We start from the raw sequence: 27,491 nt of genomic DNA, 5'->3' as shown, positions 1-27,491 counted from the left end.
CCCAAGTGCAATATTAACCAACAGGAAGACATTTTCTACATCGCTGTTCGAGCACACCTAACAGACTCATAGAGGTGAGTCACGTGAGCTAAGGCCTCAAGTAAACACGTTCTAAAGGAGCCCAGGAAGAGTGAAGCGAGATTTACTCACGGGAGAAGCGGGCAAGTGGACGGGCATTCTTATCTCCTCCTTCATTTGCAACTGTGGGAAAAACAGAGGACACCGTTAACAATACGGCACATTAAAGGGGACCATACAGAAAGAAATCACAGGCTGTTGGCAATGCTATTTACCGGTTACTCCCTACAACCTGAAGGTAAAGCTGTGTTGCTGAAAGAAAAGCCCTATTGCTGCAACCTTCTAGAGTCAGCAAACATGGAGAAATCTAGCTGGTCCCCAACTAGAAGCTATTCCCTACTGACTAGCATTTGTGGTGCTTGAGGGTACTTTGTGCACTCCCGGAAGAGAAAAGTAATGATTAAAATTACCCAGCTATAAACCCTCCAGCCTACAACAGCAACCTACCTACAAGACATACAGATACAACTGAAGTACAAAGGTTGTAGGAATAACCAACCACTTTGTTTTTAAATTGAATTTAAGGCCCGCTCTGAGATACAATCCACACCAGACAGTAGTAATGGGGCCAGAGACTAGATCAGTCGTAGGAGTTAGGGGAAAAGCTACTGGTACTATTCTACTAAATGAACACGGCAATCAAATGACTCTCAATGACATATACTATAACCATAGAGATCAGTGCACCACTCAACCCTCGTCAGAGAAGCTGCCTCTTGCAGTAGATGGCTATTAACAAAGAGATTCACAACTGGACAACATGCAGACAGTAAGAGACCCTAGAGTACTCGGCCCTAAATGGGAAGCTTTCATCAAACCCCTCCCTCAAGGGATCCACACGGAAGAGGAGACAGAAAGATCGTGAGAGCCAGAGATGGTGGAGAACATCCAGGAAACACCATCATTCAGATCCAACAGGCCTGACCCACAGGTCAAAGAGACTAAACAAGCGCAAGGCCATCGCAATTATATTCTAGACAGGCAAAATCCTGGAAGTGGAAGAGAACACAAAGTCCTTTTGTGAATGGTAGCTGTCAGGAGAAAAGAATCAAGTTTTCTATAATGAACCACACCCCAGGGCAGGCCTCCTGCCCAGGAGCTGAAACAAAACAGACTCCGGGTTTTTGTATGCTTTGTTTGTTTGTTTGTTTGGTTGGTTGGTTGGTTGGTTTAGTTTGACTTTTTTTTTGTCCTTTTGGTTTTTGTTTTGTGTGTCAGAGAGAGAGAGAAAAAAAAATCATGAAGTTGGGTGGTAGAGAGTTGAAAAGAATTTGGGGACAGGGAAATATATAATCAAAATATATTTCATATGAAAAAATTATCAAAAAATAGAGTTTCTCTGTGTAACAGCCCTGGCTGTCCTGGAACTTTCTTTGTAAACTAGGCTGGCCTTGAACTCACAGAGAGCCACCTGCCTCTGCCTCCAGAGTGCTGGGATTAAAGGTGTGTGCCACCATGCCCCACTAAATTTACTTGTTTAATGTAAATTTTAAAATTGACACGTGCTCCAGGTATTTCCATGCTACCACTGACCGCCTGACCACTCTGACAGTCAGCTAGGCTTGAATTTTAAGTGGGAGAAAGCAGCCTCCCTTTGCTGGGTTTCCAAGCCTGCATTAGCACCTAAAATTAGCCCCAGTCACTTTCATTAGAATATCTGAGTAAAACTGGCTTGGTGCACAAGGATGGCCAGTTGTGTGGGGATCTGCTAGATGTAATCTGGTTAACCTCTCTATATGTACTAGGTTGAGGTTTTAGTTCTTGCCAGTTTTACTCAGAGAGTCTAATAAAGAGCATCCCTGTACCTGGGTCTCTGTTGTTTTCCACTGTGTTTGCAAAGATAGCTTGACCCAGGAACTCGTGGGATTCTCCTGTCTCTCTCGTCCATCTCCTTGTAGAAGCACCGGGATTATGAAGGCTCCTACTAAGGAGCTAGCTTTTATGTGGGTTCTGGGGATTTGATCTCAGGTCCTCATAGTTGCTTGCACTGCAGATACTTTTTATACTGAGTCATCTTCCAGACATTGCTAAATTTAAATGTTTTTACTTCCATTAAGATTGATATGTGTTGTTTTCTATATCCATGCAAGACAGACATAAATGTTTGTGATGTCTTTTGGAATGACATACAGTCCAACCAACAAGAAAATCCTGTTCATTGTGGTTTAAAAAAAGAATACCAGCCGGGCGGTGGTGGCGCACGCCTTTAATCCCAGCACTCGGGAGGCTGAGGCAGGCGGATCTCTGTGAGTTCGAGGCCAGCCTGGTCTACAAGAGCTAGTTCCAGGACAGGAACCAAAAAGCTACGGAGAAACCCTGTCTCAAAAAAATCAAAATAAATAAATAAAGAAAGAAAGAAAGAAAGAATACCAACAGCAGGCAGAAGAGATTGTAGTGTAATCATTGCTGCGTATGATGTTGACACAGAAGGACACGAGAATATCAGCCTCCTGATAGTCTCAGGAATATCACTTTACAGGATAATTTTGCAAATGGTGAAAGGAGCCATGGCTCTCTCTGGGGTAAATTAAAGTTCACAGCGTTTGCACATTTCAACCTTGGTTTCTTTGTTCCTGGCTTTGGAATCATCCCACGGTGGTTCTACTTTTGTTGCATTATACAAAATGGCCAGCAGGGGGAGGTGCTACTGCACACATCACAGCATCTCACAATCAAACCTTCATATCAAGGACTAAAGTAACAAGATTCTCATCTCAGGGTAGGGCCCAGGGATCTATTAGCGTCCATATTTCTCTCATCTTCTATGGCCTTTGGTAAAATCACTATTGAACACAAACAGTTTGCACAGAAGTTCCTTCCTCCAGGCAAAGCCGGCCTGCCACAGGGCAGAACTGCACCTCACCTCTGAAGAACTCCTCGGCCACACTCAGACCCTTACATGAACTCTGTCGGGGACCAGCCTGAACTAAAAATACCTCTCACCAGGGTAAGGGCATGGAGATTTAGAAATATAGTAAAGAACATGAAGACACGAATGAAAATATTTAAACAGAGAAACCCAGAATAGTTTCGGGAGGGAGTTCCAGTGTGCACTGAAAACTCACCTGCATTTAATGTCCAACTGCTTCAAATACTCCTGACCCCAAAAGGTAGGAGTAAGGCAAAAGGCTGCATTAACATGATATAAGGAAATGAAGAGACAAATTGAAAGTTGCAGGCTAAATTCATAGTTAAACATTCTCTTGCTAGAACAAAACAAGTCACGCTCACACCCTAGACCAAAACATTCTGTAGGCAAACGATTCCCTGGGTGGAATCCCAAGTTATCTCCAAAAAGGGAACTGGAACTTGATTGGATCCTTAGACTTTCGTTTAAGGTAGGAACAAATCTACTTCTCTATTCCTAGAGCTAGATTGTGCTGGATCTGGCAATTAGCCATACCTGTTGACATAAGCTTGAGAGAACAGAACTCTCTGAGCAACAACTAGGTGGGACCTTCATTTTGAGGTAGAAGCACAATAACCTTAAAGGAACTAGAGGAAAGTTCCACGCTCTCTGACCTGTGGTCAGTGTGGAAACTGGCTCACATTTCCAGGCCTCCACAGAACCTGACTGGAGCTGGATATGCACGTGTGTTCTCCAGCCCTTGAGTTCAAATTGTTTCTTCTTTAGACCCTGTATACCTCTGAAAAATATAACAATCTTTTTCCACAAAAAAAAAAAAGGAAAAGGAAAAAAAAACTTCACACCTTTACTGCAGAAAGCGATAGGCTACCTTCAAAGCAGGGTTACAAAGACCATTGCAATAGCTGTGAACACAAGGATCACCTAACGTCTAGCCTTAGAAAGGCACATTCTCCCTGGGTTGCTATTTCAGACCAAGTCTTGGGACTCCCCTCCCAAAACCCTTAGCCAAGGACGGGAATTGCTGACCCAGATCCAAGTTATATCAGGAGAGGCAGGCATCAAAATCTAGGCCAGTGAGGTGCCAGGAGAGTTGCCTCTACCCAGAAGTGATGTGACAGCCGGAATGACTGTCCCCCATGAAGCACAGACACCATGCTTCCCTGCTGAGTGGTTTCCAGGGACAGCCTACAATATATGATCCAACTTGCTTGGCCTGGAATCAAAGCCCTGACATTAACTTAATCTTCCACTACGTGTTAGTCAGATTTCTGTCACTGCAGGAGCTGCCTAAAGGGACTCATTCGCAAAGAGTAAAGATCCGTTTTGTTCAGTCCAGGGGCCTCTAGTGTCAGATGGCATCAGTAGGGGGTCTTGGTAAAGCACAACGAAGTCACACCATAACCAAGAAGCAAGCAGGAATTTGGAAGGGGCTGGGATCCTACAGTCCCTTCAAGATCATACCTCCAAAGACGAAAATCTGGTCAGCAGGGTCACCCTGTAAAGGTCTCACCCTCCGCAGTAGCGCCACTCCGGGCACAAAGCCTTAGCCACACAGGCCTCTTAGATACATTTCCAAACCTCAGTGATGACGGTTCCCACGGCATCTTTCAATATAACACACTTCACACACTCTTGCACAAATGCCCCTCCTAGGTCTTCACCAGACCGACCCTGATTTAGTCTTCAGGTTAATGCATAAAGGCATTTCACGGTGCATCCCAGGTGCCGGCCTGTGTTTCACTTCATTCTCCTTGCAGACCCAGCTCTCCAGCTTCAGCAGAAACCAGAACTACCTAGAGGGTTTTCTGAATTGCAGACTACAAATGCAGAGTTCAACCTCAGAGAGGATGATAATGTCTGAGGAAATCCATTCCTGAGAAATTCCAAATGCCTTGGTGGCTCCTGGTCTGGGATGAATTTTTCAGAACAGCTGGCAATCAGCTGTAACCTGCCCTGTCCAATGCAAGATCTTTAATTTTTAATTTTCATATTTCTATTCTTTTGACTAATGACTGCCACTCTGAATAATGTGGTCAGCTGATGTTTCTAGAACTAAATTAAACTGGATAGACACAAAATGCCACCGACAGCATCTAGACCAGACATCTCAGGCAGGCTTCTGGCCAATCTGTATGGTCTGATTCATTTGGGCCCACAAGCTTGTAAGTGTTAAATAGTTAGCTGCCTATACTGACAAACAGTTATGAGATTTCAAATATAAATACATGCTACTGACTTCTTTAGGGATATAAGATCCCAGACCCACCAGACAGAAAAGCATGCCCCTAACAATGGCAAGCTCTGCCTGCTGTCTGAGATGCAGCTCTTTTCTTATTGTTACTGTGGTTTACCCGCTGCTCTCCTGGTCCAGAGATTAGTGTCAACAGGGCCTTGTGGAGGGCTTAAAGAGAGGAACAACATTGCCACAGAGAAAAAGACTACAAAGAGTGATCACGCCCAGCTGACTAAGCCCTTCCATTTCCAGGCCACACACTTTTAGATAGGCTTGAGGGCCCATTGTCTGTGGGCTTGGACACAGCCAAGCTCTTCAGCAGCAGAAGAGCCTTCACGTGTTATGAGTTTTGTATTACATACATACACACACACACATATACACACACATACACACACACTCCTCACACCATACCACACCCATACACACACATACACACTACACACACATACACACACACATACACACACCGTTCACACCACAACCATACACACACATACACACTACACACACAAATACAACATACACACCACACAAACATACACATATCACACACCTAGATACACCATACACACCACACACGCGCACACAGACACACATACACAAAGCTTTAATAGTGGCTTCATTTATCAGCTTAATTAGAGCTTGAATTTGGCAAAGTGTGTCCAAATGACTGCAGAAGTATGGAAAGGCATCCATGCTATCCTGTTAGCACAAAACGCACAGATTCTAGTTATATATGCAATAGAGTCTGTCAGTGTAGCTGCGTGACAAGCATATATATATATATATATATATATATATATATATATATATGCATGGCAGAGACGAATATAAAACGAATATAAAATATATACTGCCAGATGTGGAAATAATTATTTTTCTTTGTGGCACATTTGAGAAAAATTTGTTACCTTTTTTTGTTTCTGACTAAAGGCAATAATTCAGATTTGTTACCTTTTTATACTTCTGCATAAAGGCAATAATTTAGGATAAGCATGTGCCATGTTTATATCCAGTAAAAATATTCTATCAAAGGGATAGAGAAGAGTTAGCTATTGTGTTTGCTTGTTATGATTGTGGACATACACACACACGTATACATATAAAATACGTGTTAGATCCAGATCTAAGACCTGCCCCTGATCATACCCTGTGTGATGAGAGAGCACTCCCTGTAAGACTCAAGAAGTACTGTTCTCCTCTCCACACCAAGTTGCCCCCCACACTCAACATTAGTCAGTTGCACCTGGTAGAATGTTAGACTCATTTGGGGAACTGTTCAAATCCCTGTGCCCAGATAACAGCTTAGACCAACCGAACAGCACTTCTGAGAGATGACCCATCACGCCCTACATCTTTACTAAAGTAAAATTCACAACAGAGTCCTTCAAAACTAGCGCCACTGTTCTCTTCTTCTCAGGACACTATTGCCTTTGTTCTGTCAGAAGCGGAAGTGCGCCTCTGCTTATGTCAAACTCAGTGGCTAAGGCTGCAGATGTGACTGCGAGAATCAGCAGGCAGGAGACTCTTCTCATAAGGTACGATCATGAGGAAAAGGATTTGACTCACACTGCTGCCAGCTCCCCATGCACAGCATGCCTACAGGGCACTGCGGGGGGTATAGAGGGGGGCTAGCTGGGCAACAGAACTTGCTTCTTAGAGGAATGCAGCAGCCTTGACACACAGGCCAGTTAGGGAGGTGGCTGTGTCTCTCCATCTATGTATATACAAGTATAGTTAGAAGGAAACCAATTTGATGGTCACACTGATCTTGGCCGCATCCCAGAGCCCACTGAAGCAGAGTCCCACCAAGGAGGGAAGGCAATGGGGTGTGCTGGTATGTCAGAAGCAGCGTTCTAAAATTACATTCCCCCTTCATCCCTGGCATGCTTGCTACATGTTTTCCCTAAAATAAATAAACCAATAAAATTGTCTATAAGCAAATTTCTAAGTACGGACTTTCCATAGAGACAAAGGTTAGTGAGATGGTGGGAAAATTAACTCACAATGTCCCAACCCCAAACACCAAAAGGGGCTTTGATGTGGCAGCCAAGCCACAAACAATCCAGGCCATTAGCAAGGACAGCAGAGTGCCATGAAAACTTCGGAAGACCTAACAGTTGTGGCAGTAAACCAGGCAGGTGCACACTGCTTTGTAACCAAAACTGAACCCAAAACACTGCCACGCATGTTTTGGAAGCCCTGACACCTGGGTAAGTGTAAAGGCAGCTGAGATGCCAGCTATAGGGAAAAATACACAGGGAGTGCAGCCTAAGGCAAAGTCTGGCTTCCTATGGGGCATCTACCCAAGTCTGCTGTTTGCCCTAAGCTCTGGGTTGTGCCCAGGGACCCTCTGCAGGTGTACTCCCTTAAGAAGCCTCATAAGTGAAACGGCAGACCCAATGGCCCTCCCAGAGAAGTTGCAATGAGTGTTCAGGTACCCTCCCTAAGTACCAGATAAAAGAAAGCTCAGAACTGCCCACAAGGGCTTGATTTCACCTCCCTGTCCACTTACAAAGACCCAAACAGCATCAGAAAAGCAAGATGATGAGCTGGGAGAAAGACTCCTTGCTTAGGTGGTATTTTCCAAGTGGAGACTTCCATCATAGCTCCCTTTCCCTGCTCCTCCTCACCTTTCTAGCTTTATCCCCTCCTGTAGCACCGATTGCCTGCATCTAAGGCTTATAGTCTTTCTCCTTCCATTTCAACTCGTCGCCCACATAAGCGCAAATTCTCTACCGAATAGGCAACAAAAAGCTGCTCTGCTCAGTGCCTAAAGCCTAGGAACAATATTTATTTAATGATCAGTGATCAGGCTCCCACAGTGCACCATGCAGAGTGTGTCTGAAGCCAAGAATATTTGGAAAAGCACAGGAAGACAGAAAGATACAAAGACATTGATATCCTTGTATGGCCATATGTGCTCTAAAGATCCACTCAAAAATATTTATCATGCCTTGAGTGAATGACAAACTCCCAGATAAATGTGCACACCCCTGCTCACGGCCCCCGCCATCACATTAAATAGGACTACCATTTCTCAGGAAGGGGGGGGCAGTTTTTCAAAGACCACGCAGCTGTGCAGCACAACCTCTAACCAAATATTTGGATCCGAATTCCATGCCTTTCAACATAGCTCATCTGCATTCAAGAAGGAAAGAGCGGACCTTGGCAGCACAGGTCTGAAATCTTAGCAACTCAGGAGGTGGAGTCAAGGGGATGACAAGTTCATGGCTGGCCTTGAATAAGCTCAGAGTCAGACTAGATAACTCAATGACACCCTGTCTTTGTCTCAAAACATTTTTTTAATTGGGGGGACGAGGTCTTGAGAATATAGCTCAGCAGTGGAGCAGTTGCCCAACATGCACAAAGTCCTCCCAGGTTCACACAACGAAGGGTGTGATTAACAAGAAGCCCGGGGAAGACTACTCTTAGCCAAGAGCCAGGCTGCAGCCTGACCCTCTCCTCTATTGTCCCCAGCCCCAGCAAAGGCAAGTAAGCAGCAGATAGAAGACTGGGAAGGTCACCTGCCTGGCACCTAGAGCCTGGAATACAGTTATGAGTAGAAGCAGCATCTTCACTAATAAGAGCAGGGTGACCAGGACTCATTCCAACAGGCTTATAAACCAGGGGAAGTGACCTGTAAAATATGCTTGAAACTGGCTGGGGTTAGCAAAAGGCTCGGGAGACTGTTCGTTTTTTACCAGACCTGATTTTGATAGAGCAGGAGAACTTTTCCAGGAACCTCCCAGCCTGCCAAGTGCTGACCCCTCCCCAGGAAGGGTCAGGACCACTCTCACTGGGTATTTAGGCTCCTGCCGGGGGGGGGGGGGAGGAACACATGGTTTTGGGTTTGCGTGTGTGCTCCCTCTGTCTTCTCCCTGCCATGCTCTGGCCACCCGGGAGTCTGCAGTCTATTAAACTCGGGCATTTAATTTGGTTTAATCTGGTCTGATTGGATTCCTTTGCGCCAGCGGAGAGGCTCTATTAGAAAATATTCTTAACATTACCTAAGATGAAATAACTTGTCACACAGGTCTGAAAACTGAGTTCAGTATGATCTTATGCCAGAGCCATGAACCATGACATCCATCAATGTTCAACATCCAATGATCAGTAAGCCTCACCGACACACAATCAAGGTGAACAGGAAGCCCCCATCTATTCTACCTCAAGCTGGAAGCATGGCAGAGGAGGGTCCTGTGCTCGCCTGTTCCTTACAAAAGCAGAGCTTAGGCCGCCTACTGCAGGCTCTACCCAGAGACATAAAAAGCATCACTACCCTCCGTGCTGTTTCTCCCCACTGGGCATTGCCTCATTGTACCCTGCAGGCCAGTTCGATTGTCAAGCCAACTCTGATCAGCCTCGTGTAGAGAAGAAAACCACGCTGTAGTGATGACTCATGGGGGCTCATGATTGAGAGTAGCTGAGATGGTGGACCTTCCAGGCTCTCTCTCTAAGAACATTCGCAAAGCCTTTCAGAAGATAGGATGGCTTTCCTGCTTGCTTAGCCTGCCTTGAAATGAGCAATGACAGGAAAAAAAAAATCAAAGAAGCCCTTGCCAACCTGAGAAGACAACTTGGAAAATACTTTTGTCAGTTGAAGGAAGTCAAGTCATTCGGAAAGAACTGTGTGAGCTTTTTTCTTCCCTAGTCCTGATTTTAGCTTTTCTTGCTTGTCTAAGTCCTGCTATCTTCTAGAAATTGCATTTTGTTTGTTTTGCTCTACGTACCAGTCCCTTATAGAATGAAGTGACATGTTAAACTGATTTAGTTTGACCTCTTCTTTGCTCCCTTTTCCTGACTACTCTAAGTTTGTTTTTCTTTTTTTTTTTATGGAGATGCAATGCATGGCTCTGGTGCTCAGATCCAGCCATCAGTTACCCTCTGTTTCATCTTCCTGAATCCCCTCCACCTGAGTGGTGCTAGATGTGAGTGTCTGTGCATATGGATACAGCCTCAAACCTGTCTGAGACCCAAGACCTGGCACTGAGCTTCCGACACTATCATGCAAGTTGCTGTTGTAAGAAGCGTTTAGTATTTCCAGGTAAAACTCCTGACTACACTGCCGGAACCTGACCTCGGGGAACCCAGGGCTAACTGGCAAAGCCTATTTTTATAGTATTATTAGTAATATTATCCAAACTGTCAAGTGGGAAGGGTCCCTGTGGCCTGTCGTGAGTAGTGGTAGGTTTCCAGGAAGACAGGAATGCGTGAGATGGAGGATGAAGATGTCCTGGGAGATAAGAGGGCTGTGGTACATTCTAGCGGAGAAAGCAGAGGGAAGAACATAGCTATACTGTGAATCACTCCCACCGGTCAGGAGGGCTTCTCACTGGAGGACAGGAAAAGTAAAATCACCTCACCCCATACTGGAATGCACTGGCTGGAAACTTAATCCCAGCCTAGCGGTGCTGGGTGGCGGGGCGTAGTAAGAGGTGACATGGTCTAGGGTCAGAACCCTGGTGACTGATGTAACAACCTAAGAGGTGTTAGGAAATCACTTGTACTTTGCTGGCCCCGCAGTCATCTCAGAGGCTTCTCACCAGACGCCGACTCTTCAACTTCTAGCCTTCAGAATGAGAACTCAAATATTTGTTACTTTGTAAATTCCTTCAGCCCACAGTATTTTATGAAGGCAGTGGAAAATGGACCAGGACTAAGGAGAGTACAGAGATTTCTCTACCACCATGGTCTTCGTTCCTCTTTCCACATGCATGTCATGTATGCTGGTGAGAGTCTGATTTCATTTGCAACCTGCCACATCTGAGCATGCTCTAAATTCAAGTGCTGGTGCATTGGTCCATCAGCCACCATTTTAAAACACTACTATCCAACACAGAACAGATTCCCGTGGTGATGGCCAAGGGAACCCCATCCGACTCTTCCTGTCTGATGCCCTAGCAGCCACCGTAGATATGGGGATGCAAGGATTCTGTACATCTGCTCTCATTAAAACACCCTAGTTACTAAATCAGGGAAGAGCAGTTAACAAGAATCAAAAGTATGGGTGAGATTAAGACATGCCAATGTGACTATTCAAACAGAGAGCACATTATACTCCACCCAGACAAAAACAAACAAAAAAGCCTAAAGAAGACAGAGAGACACTGACAGTTTTTAATTTTGTGTTCTAGGCCAGGCAATGGTAGTGGCTCTACTCCCATAATTTCTATTTGGTTTTACAGTATCTCTCTTTTTTATTAAAGATATATTTATTATGTATACAGTGTGCCTCCTGCATGTACACCTCCATGCCAGAAGAGGGCACCAGATCTCATTACAGATTGTTGTGAGCCATCATGTGGTTGCTGGGAATTGAACTCAGGACCTCTGGAAGAGCAGCCAGTGCTCTTAACCTCTGAGCCATCTCTCCAGCCCCCAGTATCTCTTGAGGTAAATAGTATTCCTGTTTTCAGCTGAGGAAGAGCTAAATGATTTGGTGTAACCAGGACCGGTGAATGGGCAGGCTGGCACTGGATTCTGGCTCTGCAAATCCTTCTCTCTTCTCTGCTGTTGCAGGAAGAGTGGGCTGGTTCAGCTAAGAATCACATGCTTGGGTTTCTATGACATCTCAGACAACTGGGCCTCCAACTCCTCCTGAACTGCCAAGGACACTCCCACACACACACACCTGAGTTGATCCCTGTCCCATAAAATAACCTCAAAAGTCCTTCTCCATGATGCAATTTTCACAGGGGCCTTCATTCCATCCCTCACTCAGTCCCTTCTGACAACCTTCTCAGACTGGATGCCAACGGTCATGGGATCAAGCCCCTGAGCTGTTTCTTTTCCAATAAGCAAACCCAGATGTTCCTTGTGAGACAAAAATATCCCACTCCCTGATCAACAAAAGTCAAGTCACCTTAATTTCTGGCAAAGGAGAAGAATTTTACTTTTCATAAGCCTGTGCAACACGTTGCTAAATGCCACTCAGTTCTCCACCATGATCTTTATATTAGGCTAAGCCAAGTTCCACAGTACTCAGACTTTTTTTCTATGGGCTTCTTAAGAACACTATAGTACACCAGGGACCACCTTCTACATCATATGCCAATGAGCCCCTAAAATAGGCAGACTTGACCAAACACAAGACCATCTGTGGAACTTTTTAAAATGCAGGTCATGTTCCCTCTACCTGGGCCTGTGTCTGAGAGTCTTCGCTTCTAACCAACTCCCACGTCATGCCTTAGGAATCACACTTTGGAATCTCCCAGTGAGCCAAAGAAAATAACCAACTCTGAGAAGGAAAAATCAGTGCACATCCTAAGCCCTGGACAACTTTGAAAATACATGCTATAAAATTCAAAATCAATCCTGTTGTTTTCCTTCAGCAATATTTTGAAGTTAGGGGAGGACTTTTATTTGAGTTTATAAAAATCCTAGAGTGGTAAGGTAAAAAAATTCTCAGCATTTGTGCAAAGGACAAAGATGAAGAAAAAAATGAGAGAGAGAGAGAGAGAGAGAGAGAGAGAGAGAGAGAGAGATATGTTCTTTGAGCTGAGCCAGCACGGAGGGCAGTCATGAGATGGACCATCAGCCACATGGTGGGGAGGGAGCATTCAGAAAAGAGTGAAGTCCAAGGTGTTAGAAAAGGCATGCTTAGAAGAGAGACAGAAGGAAGAAAAGGACATGTTTTTCTGAGTAATTGAGAAAAGCAGGCACTTATGTTCATGGCTGCTACCCTGTAAGCAGCTATTCCAGCCATCTCGTGAGAAAGAGAATTGCTATCAGCACAATGTTCAGAACCACCTAAGCCTAGATCCTGAGGGGTGTAAGCAGGAAGGCTCGCCTGAGGTAGAGGAGGACATGGGTGGTGCAATTTGCCCACTTCACACACATGAAAGGAAAGAGCTGGGCTGCATGATCACTGCTTGCCTAAGCAGGGCATCAGCAGATGTGAAGTTTCATGGGCAGGAGGAGAGCCTCAGGTCTGAGATTAGAACTCTATTTTCACAGACCTTATTCAGCTCCATTTTGATCCTCCCTTAGTTAGAGCTAGTACGTGTGTGTGTGCGCTCGTACACATGCACACACACACACACATGCACACACATATACACACATACCTCCCAGACATCAGCTCAGGCATGCGCTGCCAGCACTGCTATGTCCAGAAGCATAAATCACCACATCATTACCAGCTGGCTGTGGGCTGAACAGATCAAAGCGCATCAAACAAATGAAGCTGGGCACAGAACATCACACCCTTTGGCAGGAACTCAGATGCCCACCAGACAGAGCCTCCCTTGGCAGAGCGACATCATTTCATACTCTCACTCCAGTCTAGCACAGGCGTGGCACACACGAGTCCCTAAGTTAAAGGCTGCGGAAGAGGAAGAGGAAACCAGGCCTGGGCATAAAGTCTCAAAGCCAGAATGGAGATGGTCCATGCTGCTGGGACCTTCCTTTCCTGTCGCAAGTTCTCCTGGGGTCAATTTAAAGCTTACCCTCAGCATGGCATTTTATCATCTGTCCAGAGAGAAGATTGGGGACCACCTGGAGGTCACAAACTAGAAGTGGGCATTTGATTTGTCAGGCAGGGCACTAAAAATAAAGGGAAGAGTTTCCCAGGGTGTCAGGAATCCCTATTGTTCACACCTGTTCCATTCCATTCCCCTACTAAAGATCCCAGGAGCAGGCACTAGGACTCTTATAAAACAGGCCACTTTCCCTCAAACCTGCTGTCCCCCAGGTTTTCCATCTCAGTAAATGGTTCCATCTTCTCCTCTCATTCCTGCCCAGCAGAGCTGACTGGATACAAATAGGATGTTACTCTTATTTCCTTCCTTCCTTCCTTTTTTTCTCCCTTCCTTCCTTCCTTCCATCCAATCATCCACCCATTCTTCCTTCTCTCTTTCCTTCCTTCCTTCCATCCAATCATCCACCCATTCTTCCTTCTCTTTCCTTCCTTCCTTCCTTCTTTTCTTCTTTCCTTCCTTTTCTTTCTTCCTTCCTTCCTTTTTTCTCCCTTCCTTCTTTCTTTCCTTTCTTCCTTCCTTCTTTCTTTTCTTCCTTCCTTTTCTTTCTTTCCTTCCTTCCTTCTTTCCTTTTTTCTTCCTTCCTTCCTTTCTCACCCATATTCTACCATAAATCCTACAAGTTTTACATGTTAAATAGGCCCAGTCTCCCAGCCCTTCTTCTGGCTTGTCTTCTGGCCCAAGTCCAAGAGTGCCAGTCCAGAGGTTACAGAGAGCATATGCCTCCCTGGTCACTCGGTGGGTGTTGCCTCTGAACCCCTTCCTGCTCAGTGGCACTCACCCTCCATCCATCATTTCTTCTCCAGGTCCAAGACATATTGGTCAACCTTCTGTTTCCCATTCATCTAATATACAGCCCGATTGTTTCACACACCCCTGGTGTAAAGTATTTCAGAAGCAGTAGCCTCTTGTACCAGCCCTTCACTGGGCCAGGCATCAGTCTAAGCATGCACTAAGTCCGACACTCTTTCTTACCAATAACCCTGAGAGCCTGGCTGGCTATTAACTTTGCCACTTTTCAGATGAGGAAACTGAGAAACAGAGAGACTAGATGAGCTGTTTAAAGCCACACAGCTGGAAAGTAGCTGCGCTGGATTGTTATGGAGACAGTCCAGCCCGGAGTCTGACTCCATGCCTCTGTCGTGCTGTCTACAGTTCATGGCGTGCACAGAAGCCCTTTCTCACTTTCGAGGACTCAGCCTCCAGAGGGACTTTTCTGACCACTCTGTTTCAGTTAGAATTAGCCTCTCGGCTTGTTTGTTCACAGAATTTTCTATTCCAAACATGCAAGCTGAGGATACAAGCTCCCTGGAGGTAGATTCCTGCGGTTTTGTTCTCCTTGTCCCAAGAATTTGTGCCAAGCAGTGCCTGGCACAAAGACCTAGCCCACAACTACTAAGTTAACTACTGCATAAGCTCTGTCAGTGCCTGGCTGCCTTAGTCTGCCGTCCTCTACAAGGTCCTATCCTGTGGCACATTTTACGGGCAAACCAAAGCCTGTATGACAAATCCTTTTTAGGGAGACCTCACCCCAGCCTTATCCCCAAGTCCCTGACCTCCTCATGGCATGCCTGCATACAGTCCTAAGCTGCTCTTCCCTGACACATGCTAAGCATCCACCTTTGCTGCCCATCCCTTTGTTCAAGCCCTTCCCTTCAGCTTCCTGCCGTCTTGGGCTTCCCCAGCTAACACATGCCTGCACAGGCATCAGATCCAGATGTGGCTGCACCAGAAGAGAGAATGCCTCTGCCACTGTGCCCTACCTTCTGAAGGCACTTTGCGTCACGGTAATGAAAAGACTGCGGGCTTCAGAGTCAGACAGTCTGACCTAGAGCCCTGATTCCTCTACCGAATTTCCGGGCCTCTGTGAGTCTCCTTCTTTGCATATAAAATTAAATCATAATACTTTACTATCAGGCAGGTACAGAGAAGATAGAGAAGAACATGGGAACTTTTGGTGTCACTACAGAATTCCTTTTGATTCAGAAAAAAAGATGAGTGTTACGTGTGTTTCGTGAAAGCGGGAATCCTTTCATATCACTCTTGACTCTGCCACAGCTGACCCGTGTCACATGGAGACCCCCAACAACCATGCACTGCAGTGGGTTCAGCATGCCCTAGATTCCAGCTCCAGGTGCCACAGGGCCCAGGAAGTCCAGCCCTGTTATTTTTATCCCATTATTAATAAAGGGAAATGGAGAATGAGCTGGCTAATTTTTATGTCAATTTGACACAGGCTACTGCCATGTAGGGAGAGGAAACCCAATTGCGAAAATGTGTACCAGACTAGCTCATGGGCATGCTGGTGGTACAGTTTTTGAATGACGATTAATATGGGTAGTCCAGTCACAGCGGATGGCACCACTCTGGGCCAGTGGTCCTGACTGGTATAGGAAAGCAGGCTGAGCAAACCACGAGGAACAAGCCGGTAAGTGGCATTTCTCCATGGCCTCTGGATCTTCTCCTGTCTCCAGCTTCCTGTCCTGCTTGAGTTCCTATCCTGACTTCCCTCAGTAATGAACTGTGATATAGAATTGCAAGCTTAAATGAACCCTTTCTTCCTTAAATGCTTGTGGTGTTCTATCACTGTAATAGAAAACTGAACTAAGACAGACAGGTTTGTCTTGCACACATAGGCTTCCCTGCAAAACAGGACAAAGACGTTCTGCATGGCCTGCACCTTTATGTTAGAAAAACCAGCTTAGAACAGATAAGGCTGGGAAAAAAAAATGGCTCTGGTCATGGGGAGTAACCTGGACACAGGGACCTCAAAGGTCCCTAATCCAGTGGTGCCTAGCCTTCCTAATCCTGCAATGCTTTAATATAGTTCCTCATGCTGTCATGACTCCAACCATAAAAAACTATAATTTTGCTACTGTTATGAATCATAATGTAAATCTGTGTTTTCTGACATTCTTAGGTGACCCTTGGGGAAGGGTCCTTCAACCACTGACAATCACTGCTCTAATCAAAACAGCAGGATAAACTTTGTTCTTTAAAGCATCTTTTCTTCATCTTTCAAGTATGTATGTGGTGTGTGTGTGCATGTTTTACGTATTTGAGCACATATGTGAGTAACTGTGAAGACTCGAGATTGATGACGAGAAGCATCCTCCACCATTCTTCCACTTTATGCATCTAGACAGAGTCTGTCAATCAAACCAGAGGTTGTTGCTATGGCTATGCTGGCTAGCCAGCTTGCCCTGGGAGTCTTCCATCCTTCCCAGCCTGAAAGTACAGGTAGGCTATCACACCTATCTGGTATTCACATGGATTCTGGGGATTCAAATGCCAGTCCTAATTCCTCCAGGCCAAGTGCTTTAACCGGTGAGTAAGCCATCTTCCTGGCTCCAACTTTATTAGTTTTTAAAATTCTATCAAAATGCATTAGTATGTATTTGTAAACCAGAAAAGCTGAGGGAATGGCCAGTATGAAAGGCCTGAGGTAGAACACAGTGAAGGGGTTGCACGGATAACCTGAACTGCAGTGCCTGATGAAGGATGAATGGCAGCCTGCAGAAGCTGAGGTGACAAAGACACCATCCTCACTCCTACAACCATGGCTGAGCCCAGACCAAGGAACACCAATCTCTTGCACAGAATGATAGCTGAGGCTATTCCAGACTGTGGCTTTTGGCTAAGGATTGAGGGTAGGATTTCTTCCAGGGCTTTGGAAACCCATCTACAGTAAGCTGAAGCCACTTGGAACATGCTCAGGAAGACAGCAAAACCCGTTTCTCTGCCCACTGGTTTCTGCCTCCTCCATGTTTGCCCTCTCTCTTTTCCCAAGCCTGTAATGGTCTGTCCTGTCCCTTTAAGATACAAACCCCACTAACCCCTCACCCCCCTCTGCTGAGGCAAGCAGATCTTCCTTCCACTTCCAGCCTGAGTTCCTTCCTTTCTGTCTCCCAAAGAGGCAGCTTCTGCCTCTCTCCCTCCCACCCCCCATTCCCTTTCTCTCTCTCTCTCTCTCTCTCTCTGTCTCTCTCTCTCTGTCTCTCTCTCTGTCTCTCTGTCTTTCTCCTCTTTCCCCTTCTCCCCTTCCTCCCTTTCCCTTCCATAACCCACTAAATAAATGCCTACTTTCTCTGCATGCCTTGCCTAATAGGTCTCTGCCTCTCACCCGCTGTGTGCTTGACTGCCTTTGTAGCCCACTTTGTAGCCCACTGCCCACTGCTGCCACTTGGGAACCTGAAGCATTTTACCATAACAAAGCCTACCTGAGGAAAGCAGGTCTCCACCAGCCAATAGTAGATTACACAGTCACTCTGTTCACATTGGGTTATAACACTGACTTGCTGCCAAGTGGGGCCTCTCTCTAGAGCAGTTCACAGTTTGAGGAGGGGATGTGAGCAAAGATGAAGATGGCCATTCTACTGTTAATCCTGTTGCTTTGGTAAAACACCCTGACCAAAAGCAACTTAGAGAAGAGAGTCTTATTGGTTCAAAATTCCAGGTTATAGTTCCCTATGGTAGGGAAGTCAAGTCAGGAACTTAAGCGTCAAATCTACACTCAGGAGCAGAGAGAAACAAATCGCCCATGCTGCCCACTTGCCCCGCTTTCTCCTATTCCTATATAGTTCCATACCCTCAGCCTAGAGAACAGTGCAGCTCATAATGGGCTAGGTCTTTCACATTAATAATCAAAACAATCCCCCACAGATATGGCCACGTGCCAATCTGATCTAGGTAATTCCTTGACTGAGACACTCTTCTCTCTTCTAGTGATTCTAGATTGTGGTAGGTTGACATTTAAAACTAACCATCACAATGGTCAAAACTGTGGTCACCAGATCAGAGAAACGTTAGGGTGCTAAGAGAAACAAATCCCTTCTGGAAGCCACACCCAGACTACATCCTTAGCTTTTCTCATTGTTCCCACTTTTCCTCTGACCCTTTAATGGTTCTCATGAAAGCTGTAAATGAATGAGGACTTACAGGATAATTTAATGTCTATTTCCCTAATTGTAGAGTAGGAGAAATGTGGGTCAGAGAGTTTAATGGTCACCCAAATGATTGACAAGAGTAGTTGCAGGTCCCAACTCAGGATGCCATTGCTTGGTTCTTTTAACATTAAAATAGCTCCTTCAAGTAGGTCTGTGATGTCCTGTCAGGTGGTCAGGATAAACAAATGTACTGAAAGACCCGGATTAATCCAGACCCCCTCTAGCAGGAAAAAAATAGAGCCAAAAATCTAAGCAGGGAGGGAAGAATCAGAAATCTAGGATTAGCTGGTTCAGTGACTCTGTTTCAGGAACTAGCTGAAGAAAAGGTTAGATTGTAATCTTGAGAATAATCTTGAGAAACAGGGAGGGAGTTGCCCCCTTGTGATTATCATTGGTATTTTTGGAATTTTCTATGACGCCTTCCCTACCCCCTTCGGATTACTGGGCTGTGGTTTCTTCCCTTAAAAACCCCTTCTCCCAGTTACTCGGGGTCAAACTCCTCCCCTGCATGGGTTATGAGTCTCTGCCCCAGTGCACTGGTTCCTGTCTTGTGGAATAAACCTCCTGTGAATGCATCAAGGACAGTCTCTCCTGAGTTACTGAGTGGGTGGTGTTATCCTGAGACTTGAGTGAGAGTCTCCCCACATGGGGGAGGGGGGTCTTTCAGTACCTCTGCTCCTTCTTTTGTAACTATGAGATCACCTAGGGAAGGGCAGTCTTCAGGATAATGATTTAGAACAGCTTCTCTACTGAGACAACAGAATGCTAATGATTTGATCTCTCAGAGTGTTGAAGCTATTGATTGTTTGAGTTATCCTTTGTATCATGTTAATAAAGTCTTTTGTCTTTTGTTATCTCCCCTGTACATCTGCTCCCCCCCCCCACCTCCCTCTCCATTTACATTGGGTATAAAAGCTGTGGGAAAATAAACGCGGGTGATTTCAGGATTTCAGTCACTGGAATACCCTCCCGGTATTATTCTATGGATTCTGTCTTATTACTTTATGCATCTTCAAATCCTTTACTCTATTTCTAAATTCCCACGCCCCTACCCTGGTAAAAAGTATTTTTGTCGAGGCTGGTTCTTGACACCTAATGGAGTATGGACTCTGCAACACACGGGTGTGCCTTTCTTTGTCACACTCACATTTCTAGCTCCTCACATGACGTTGGCATATAGGAAGGCCACAGGAAGACACTGTGAATAACTGTGTCTGTCACTGAACAGATACTTTTGGCAGGACTTTATGGTGTTAAGGACATGCAATATCCACCTCCAAGAAGGCCCCCAGTAAGCATGACCCAGTGGTATTCACAGCTTGTAAAACTCCTTTTCCAAATTCACATGGTCCTGCATGACTGACCAAACCATGGCCAATGATCGATGCACAACTCCCAAAGCTCTTAATGGACCATTTCTGCTCCCACCTCACTCTCTCTGACCACTTGCTCTCAAGCTCCAGGAAGCCATGCCAACAATCTCCATAGCAACTGCTGAGACAGCCCTGTGGACTGTCCACAGGGTGAGGAACTGCCCAAAGGTGGCCATCTCTGAGAGTGAGCCACTTAGGAACCAGGTCCTCCAGCCCCATCCAGCCTCACATAGCCTGTTGAATGTAGACCTTACGATAACCTCAAAGCAGCCTCAGCCAGACCACAGACAAAACCTTCGAGATAAGTAGCTCCCAGATTTCTGCTCCATGATGATGACACAAATCTTTGTTCTAAGTCATTAGATTTTAACAAGAGAAAACAAACATAGGAACAGATATAAACTGCCATTGATAGGGTTGTGAGGAAAAAGAATGGCTTCTCAGGGCCCACAGAGGTACTGTGTTCTAGTGGGGGCGGGGGGCAGTACATTAGGAAGGCTCATGGTGGAGGTACATCTCAGAAGACTGGAGTACATGGTATCCAAAGGACAATTATTCAAAGAATCAGAGCTTTTAGAGATGTTTATTCCATAAATAAGACAAGTAAAACTCAGAGGGGTTGTCCATGGTACCCAGCTAGCAAAACACAGTCATGAGGTTCCAGTGCAAGATGAAGCAGTGGAGAAGCTGGTGCCTTTTCCAGGGCTGCTGTTAGGAAACCCTGTGGACTCTCACTGGGGACAAAAAGAATAAACAAAACCTCTACACCCACCTCAAAGCCAGGCCTGGAAGTGACCAAGTACTTTGGTCTTATCACTAGGTGGAGCAGAGTTAGACATGGACACTCCAGGGACCTAGCAAAGGGTGCCCCAGGTCACCTATTCCAAACAAGATCTTGACTTGACTTGTGATGTTCTTCCTTTCTGGTCCCCAAACTCCTCGGCCTTCCCATTGCCTGGCAACCACAATACCTGGATACATCTCTGAATCACAAATGATTGTCTATGTCCCTAGGGCTCTCCCTTCCACTCTGCAGGGTAAGCAGAGGCCACATTCCAAGGCAGCTTGGAATGAACTCCCGGGTTAGCAGAAGATAGTGTGGAGGGCTGTAGGATGGGCTCTCAAGCAACAAGCCCACCACAGAAGCACTCAGCCACTATCTGGGGCTCTGGGCCTGAGCCCACATCCCAGGAGCAGAGCTCCTGGAAAAAGCAAGTGGAAGTGCCCATTTCCATGGTTACAACCACCTGTCCAAATCTTCATCCTCACCACCCCCTGCAGCACCCAGTGAGAAGACAGGCATCACTATCCTTTTTGGAAATGAGCAAGTGGAAATCTAAAGAGGTCAAGCAACTTCCTGAGGGATGCAGACAGCTATTGTGTACAACTAATCAGGCTGTACCCAGCAGAGCTGATATCATACTAGCCAGAGGTTACACATAGGTCATTGAAACTTCCTAGCAGAAAGGGACTTCAGAAGAGGCTCTACTTAACTAGTCTGTAGAGAATCTTGTTAAAGAGCTTGATTCGATCCTGCAACTGTCTGGCTCCAAAGTCCTTATTCCTTTTAAGCATTTCCCAGACCTTAGTTCCCTGACAAACTCTAAGCCTTTCTTTCCAGATCAGATTATTCATAGTTCAGTCAAGAGAGACAGAAGTACAGAATTAAGGGCCACCCCCGCTGGAATGTGTGCTGGCACCCTGTGACTGTCGAGGGAGACAGTAGCATGGGAATGTGTGTTGGCACTCCCTGACTGTCAAGAGAGATAGAAGCACAGAACTAGGGTCACCCCACTGGAATGTGTGCCGGCACCCCCTGGCATCCCTCACAGTCGTCCCTTTGCACTGGAAGAACAGCTCAGACCACACAGCAGATATGGCACAGTAGGGGCCTGCCTCCCGTGTGCCACCAGGTTGGCTTGGTCCTGACAGGAGACTGCCTGAAGAACAACCTCAGATACACAGAGCTAAAATAAATTATCCAGACTCGTGTTTTCCAGGATAACCCTCTTTTCAACTGTGGGTGGGGGCAGTGAAGGTAACATTCCTAAGAACATTTTCTCTCCACTGAAGACTTCCTGAAACTCAAGCTTTTAGGAAGGAAAGGGAAAAAGATTGGTGGGAAAGGACTGCTGGAAGGGCCCAGAAGAATTTCCAGTAGTGAAGAGCGTTGCGCAGGCAGCTTCTCGGGTCCTAGGAGGAAACCCGTTGCTAAGTGGAAGCTTCTAAGGCCTCTCCTGGGTGCTCGGGGCAATCAGTGCCCACCTTTGAGAAGATTCAGGCTGCACAAGCCTCCCTGGGAGAACTGAAAAACATGGCAACAGTCTGCCAGTGGCAACTCATCTCTGTCCAGGCTCTACTCAGGTTACAGGCGCCAAGGGAGAGAGCACAGGGAGGAAACCTGCGCACTTCATTTGCTGTTCCGTAGAAGATGCCAACTAAAATGTATTGACTTTCTGAAGCTTCCCATCACTCCTGCTCCTCTTCTGCTGCTCCCTTGAGCACTCTTTCTGGGCCTCTCAAGGGCCAACTTCTTTTCTAGACAGTGAGACTCAAGCATGCTCAAGTTAGACTTTAAGGCTCCAAAACACAGAGAACCCCTTAGTCTTGGAAGTTCAGTGACTTCCCCTAGATCCCTCAGCTGGTCCTTCCTGGCCTGATGGCATGGGTGAGTAGATGTTTTAGGCAGTACCAGTTCTTCATGAATGCATTTCAACCACTTTCTGCCCACGGCCTTGAACAAGTCCCTGGCAAGACACTGATCAAGAAGACTAAGCTCTCTACCCCACAGTACACAGCCCGCCTGAAATTGATGATGGAAGAGTCTTCCAGACAACTCTTGGAAGAGACCTCTAAGGCTCTTAGAGCCCTGTGTGGCATTCTTCCCTTACACTAGGAGGAGACATCTTAAAAAGTGAGATCAACTTACCTCTGAACAAGCACAAAGTAAACCTTGAAGCCAGCATGTAGGGGTAAGCAGGGGCATGTAGGGGCAATTCTTTGAAAAAGAAACTCACTGAACTTAATCTTTTCATGATTTACTAATACTTTTTAGCCCTCATTTTGCAACTGAATAAGGTATGCAACATTTTGGTCCTAACATAGAATCCATAGTCACTCAGAATAGTCTCCAGAACACAACAACACCATGGGTGTCCTACTGGATCCAGAACCACACAATAGACAAGCCTCTATTGCCTTTGTCTCTTACTCCCTGCCCTCTGTCCTTCTGGGGCAAATAAATCTCCTTTGTGCTGAGAAGTTGGTCTGGGGGTCCTGAGCTGATACTTTCCTTTCAGTCATCAACTAAGAGTGACTAAGAACTTAAAATGGAATGCCAACACACATACACATACACACACACACACACACACACACACACACACCTCTTTGCATATAGTAACAATGTGTTTATAGTAATATGTAATGTGGAGATAACTTCACATCAAGTTAAAAATGGTTAAGTGAACAAATGTAACATCAAAATAAAATCTAGACAAGCCAGTGAGATGGTTCAGTGGTAAATGCATTTGCCATACAAACCTGGAGAGCTGAGCTTGATCCCAGAACTCAGTTAACAATGAAAGGAAAGAACTAACTTCACAAAGTCTTTCTCTGTGTGAGGCAAGAAAAGGAATATACAGAAATAAATGTCTCATTAGGAAAAAAGAAAATTCTCCAATTAGCAATATAAGCTTAATAAGCTAGGAAAGTGAAAAACAAATTAAAGCCAAGTGTGGAAAAACAATGAAGTGATAAAAAGCAAAAACCAATAGAACTGAAGACAGAAACACAAGAGAAAATCAATTAAACTAAAACTGGGTTCTTGAAAAAGATCAACAAAACTAACAAACATACAGTAAAAGCTTGTGGTGTGGTAACAAGATCGGAGACACAATTGCCAATATTGAGAGTAAAGTAAGAGGCTATCAGCAAAGACCCTGTACACATTCAAAGATAATAGGATACTACTGTGAACAGATCTATACAAATAAATCTCAAAATCTTGATGAAATGGCCTAGCTCACAAACTTCAAATGACCACAACTAACCGAAGGTGAAACACATAACCTAAACTGTCCTATTGCTATTAAAGAAGCTGTTTTTTGTTAAAATTTTATGAAATGAAGTTGAAAAAAAAAACCTGACAGGTGAATTCTAGAAAATCAGTCATAAAGAAAAACGAAATCAACTGGACACAAACACCTTGTAAACCAGAGAAGGAAAGAAGACATTTCCAGTGCAGTTCCCAGACCACAAAAGTCAGAGCAAGGAAAAGAAACTAAGGACCTATATCTTTCATGATCAGATATATAAAAACAAAATATCAGCAAATTAAATGTGTCAGCATGTAAATGCAACACACACACACACATAAAATTAAAGACAAATTTTTAAAGATAGAGCCTAAAAAGATGACTCAGTGATTAAGAGCACTTGTTACTCTTCCAAAGGACTGGGGTTCAATTCCCAGCTGCAGAAGAGCCATTACCTTCAGTCTCCACCAGCATCCACACACATGAATACAGGCACACACATAAACATGCACATCTACCTAAAAGTAAAAATAAAATGTTAATAAAAATAAATTTTGTTAATTCTTGGTAAACTGGAAATGAAAAGGTTTATCTTCTTCTAACTGACACAAGGCATCAACAAATTTCCACAACAAAAGGAATACTTAACAAGCCTGAGACTGACCATTTCCCACTAAGACTGGAAATAAGTTAAAATGTGCAATCCTTCCTACACAACATCATGTTCAAAGCCTCAGCCAGGGTCTGGAGAAATACCTCAGTGGTTAAAGATGCTTGCACTCTCCGAGAAGACCCAAGTTGAAACCACAGCGCCAAAGTCAGGAGGCTCCCAACCACCTGACATCCCCTCCAGGTATCTGAAACCCTTCCCCTGGTTCCATGGGACTGGCATATCTCTCTCTATCTCTCTCTCTCTCTCTCTCTCTCTCTCTCTCTCTCTCTCTCTCTGTGTGTGTGTGTGTGTGTGTGTGTGTGTGTGTGTGTGTGTGTGAGAGAGAGAGAGAGAGAGAGAGAGAGAGAAATTCTTAAAAACAGAATTGACACTATTTTTTGTTTCAGTCATTTCAATAGTACAGAAAAAGATAAATAAGGTCAAGGAGAAAAAAGAAAGGTGAGAGGAAGGGAAGAGGAAAGGAAGAATGCAGTTGCCTTGGAAAAGATAAGCTAAAATTGTCCCTATTCATAGACAACACAATTGTCTGGGCAGACATTCTCAACGAATTCATTTTAAAATTCTTCTGGAACTAACAAACAGGGTTAGCAAAAAGTATAGAACCTAAAAACACAAAATCAATCATTTTCTAAATACTACTATGAACAACTGGAACAAAAAGTATCAAATCCATGCTACTCGCAACGACCCTTTCCTAATGAAATATTCCATTACACATCCACTAAAGCATGGAAAATTTCAGTGCCGAAAATAATAACACTGACAAAAGAACAAAGAGTTGCCAGACTCAATAAATGTACCTGACCATCTTCTGTAGACTGACCTACTGATGTAGCACAGACCAAGCTGAATCCCAGGACCAATGTCAGTAAACAAACACAAGTCGATTTAAAAATCCACAAAGAAGTGAACAAACCGGAACTTCCAAAACAACATGGAAGAAGATGACAGAAGGAGTGGACTGTCTTTAAAACTTAACGCACAGTAATCAACAGTGTGGAATTATCAAAGAAAATCACAGAGCAGAACACGGGGGCTAGAAAAAGAACCACACAAGCCTAGCTCAACAAGTTAGACCTCATCTCAACTGAGCATGCTGGCACATGCCTACAATCCCAGCTACTCAGGAGGCTAAGGAGTATCGGGAAGATGAGAGCTCAAGGCCCACCTGAGCTGCAAAGCAAGACACTCTCCCCACCCTACACACACACACCCTCACCACCATCACCACACCAAAAAGAAAAAACCCAAACCCAACAACAATAAAAAGAGAAAAACAAAAAAACAGCATCCAATGAGGAAAAAAGATATTCCACAGAAAGTATGAGAACTGTAGGATAGCCATATACAGAAAAAAAAATCATAGATTTATACATCAGATATTTTAAAACAAATTCAAAAGATGTCACAGATCTAATATAAGGTGTAAATTCTATTTAAATTTTTTAAACTGCTTAAATAAAGGAGAGAAAAGCCATACAGGCTCAATTTTTGGATATCTGTAAACATGACACCAAAAATGTGGCCTATTTTTAAAAAAGAATAATAAATCGGACTTTCTCAAAGTCTCAGGTGCAGCTCTGTGGAAACGCTAATTAGGAGAAGGCATGCTGCATGCTGGGAAAAACCTTTTGCAGATGACACATCGTACTTAGTGTCAGTATTCAGAATACATTTTTCTATAATTCTCAAAACGCGAGTAACAGAAAAACAACACAATTTAAAGAGAAGCAAAAGATTTACACAGTTTACTGGGAGACTGTACGATAGAAAAAAAGAGAAAACATCAAAATTATATGCATCATTAGCCATTAAAATCACCATGAGATACTACTGTGTGCTCTTAGGGAACACAAAGAGGCTTTTAAGTGGGCAACACCAAACACCGGTGCAAAGATGAGTACCTGCAAGTCTCAGCCCCTGTTACTGAAAGCAGAAAATAGGCAGCCACTCTGGGAAAGTTTAGCAGTTTCTTATCAAGTCAAACACAACTGCATCACAAGAATTTGTCCAAAGGAAAGATAATGTTTGCTTGCACACACACACACACACACACACACACACACACACACATCAAACACACACACAGTATGCAAAATTGCTGGTGGCCATGTCAGAGGAGCAGTTGGTGGCAATCGAAGTTCAGGAGTCAGCCCACCAGGAGGTAACTCCCTGATGGATGAATCTCAGACAGGCAAGGTCTGGAGACCACAGACCCTGGAATGTCTTTTGCTTCTGCTGTTCCTTTCCATGTTCGCTGCTGCCATCTTTCTCCAGTATCTGGCATGGTGTGAATGGGTGTGGGGAGATCCCCACTGCCTGTAATATAGTGTTTGTCTCATGGAAACATCCTATTCTACTGGGCATTTTTATGTATGGATTATTATGAAGATTATTTCTTCTTAAGTTGTACTTTCTAATTGAAAATAATAACATTAGCTTAAATAGAATTTTGATGATTAAAAATAAACATAAGGAAGTGCCACACAACTAGAACACATGAGTTTCTATTGAGAAGCAGTATAGTCTGTGACTTAGGTTAATGATTAAGAAAAACAATTGAGTCCTGACAGCCCAGCTAGCTTAAATTCTTCTAATGTTGGGAGATGTGTTCCCAGGTTTCAAGGTTTATCATAGCTGAAACAAAGTTTTGAAAATAACTGAAAGTTAGACTAAGATGTTTTTGTCAAACAGCTTTGAGATGAAAAAAAAAACCCAAGAAGACAATCTAAAGTTTTAGAAAGACATATAGCTGTATGAGGAACTCTTTAAGGTCAGGGAACCAGGAACAACACAGCC

At 44.6% G+C, this 27,491-nt stretch overlaps 1 protein-coding gene across 5 annotated transcripts in view; it reads right to left on the bottom strand.

Moving 5' to 3' along the window:
- Positions 1-27,491, bottom strand: part of Pde1c (phosphodiesterase 1C) — a 455,584-nt gene that overhangs the window by 362,308 nt on the left and 65,785 nt on the right. For all 5 annotated transcript variants that reach the window (XM_041640294.1, XM_041640289.1, XM_041640290.1 and 2 more), the window contains exon 2: positions 151-201. Coding sequence is in view for 4 of the 5 variants with exons in the window: in XM_041640289.1 (XP_041496223.1) it covers positions 151-201 (51 nt within the window). In the remaining variant the exon portion in view is untranslated. The remainder of the gene's footprint in view (positions 1-150; positions 202-27,491) is intronic.

The sequence above is a fragment of the Microtus oregoni genome, unplaced genomic scaffold (genome assembly GCF_018167655.1).
Source record: "Microtus oregoni isolate MIOR12 unplaced genomic scaffold, Mior012 000062F_ref0000492, whole genome shotgun sequence".
NCBI classification, from domain to species: domain Eukaryota; kingdom Metazoa; phylum Chordata; class Mammalia; order Rodentia; family Cricetidae; genus Microtus; species Microtus oregoni.
Note: the sequence above shows the minus strand (reverse complement) of the source record. Positions and strands in the feature narration are given on the sequence as shown.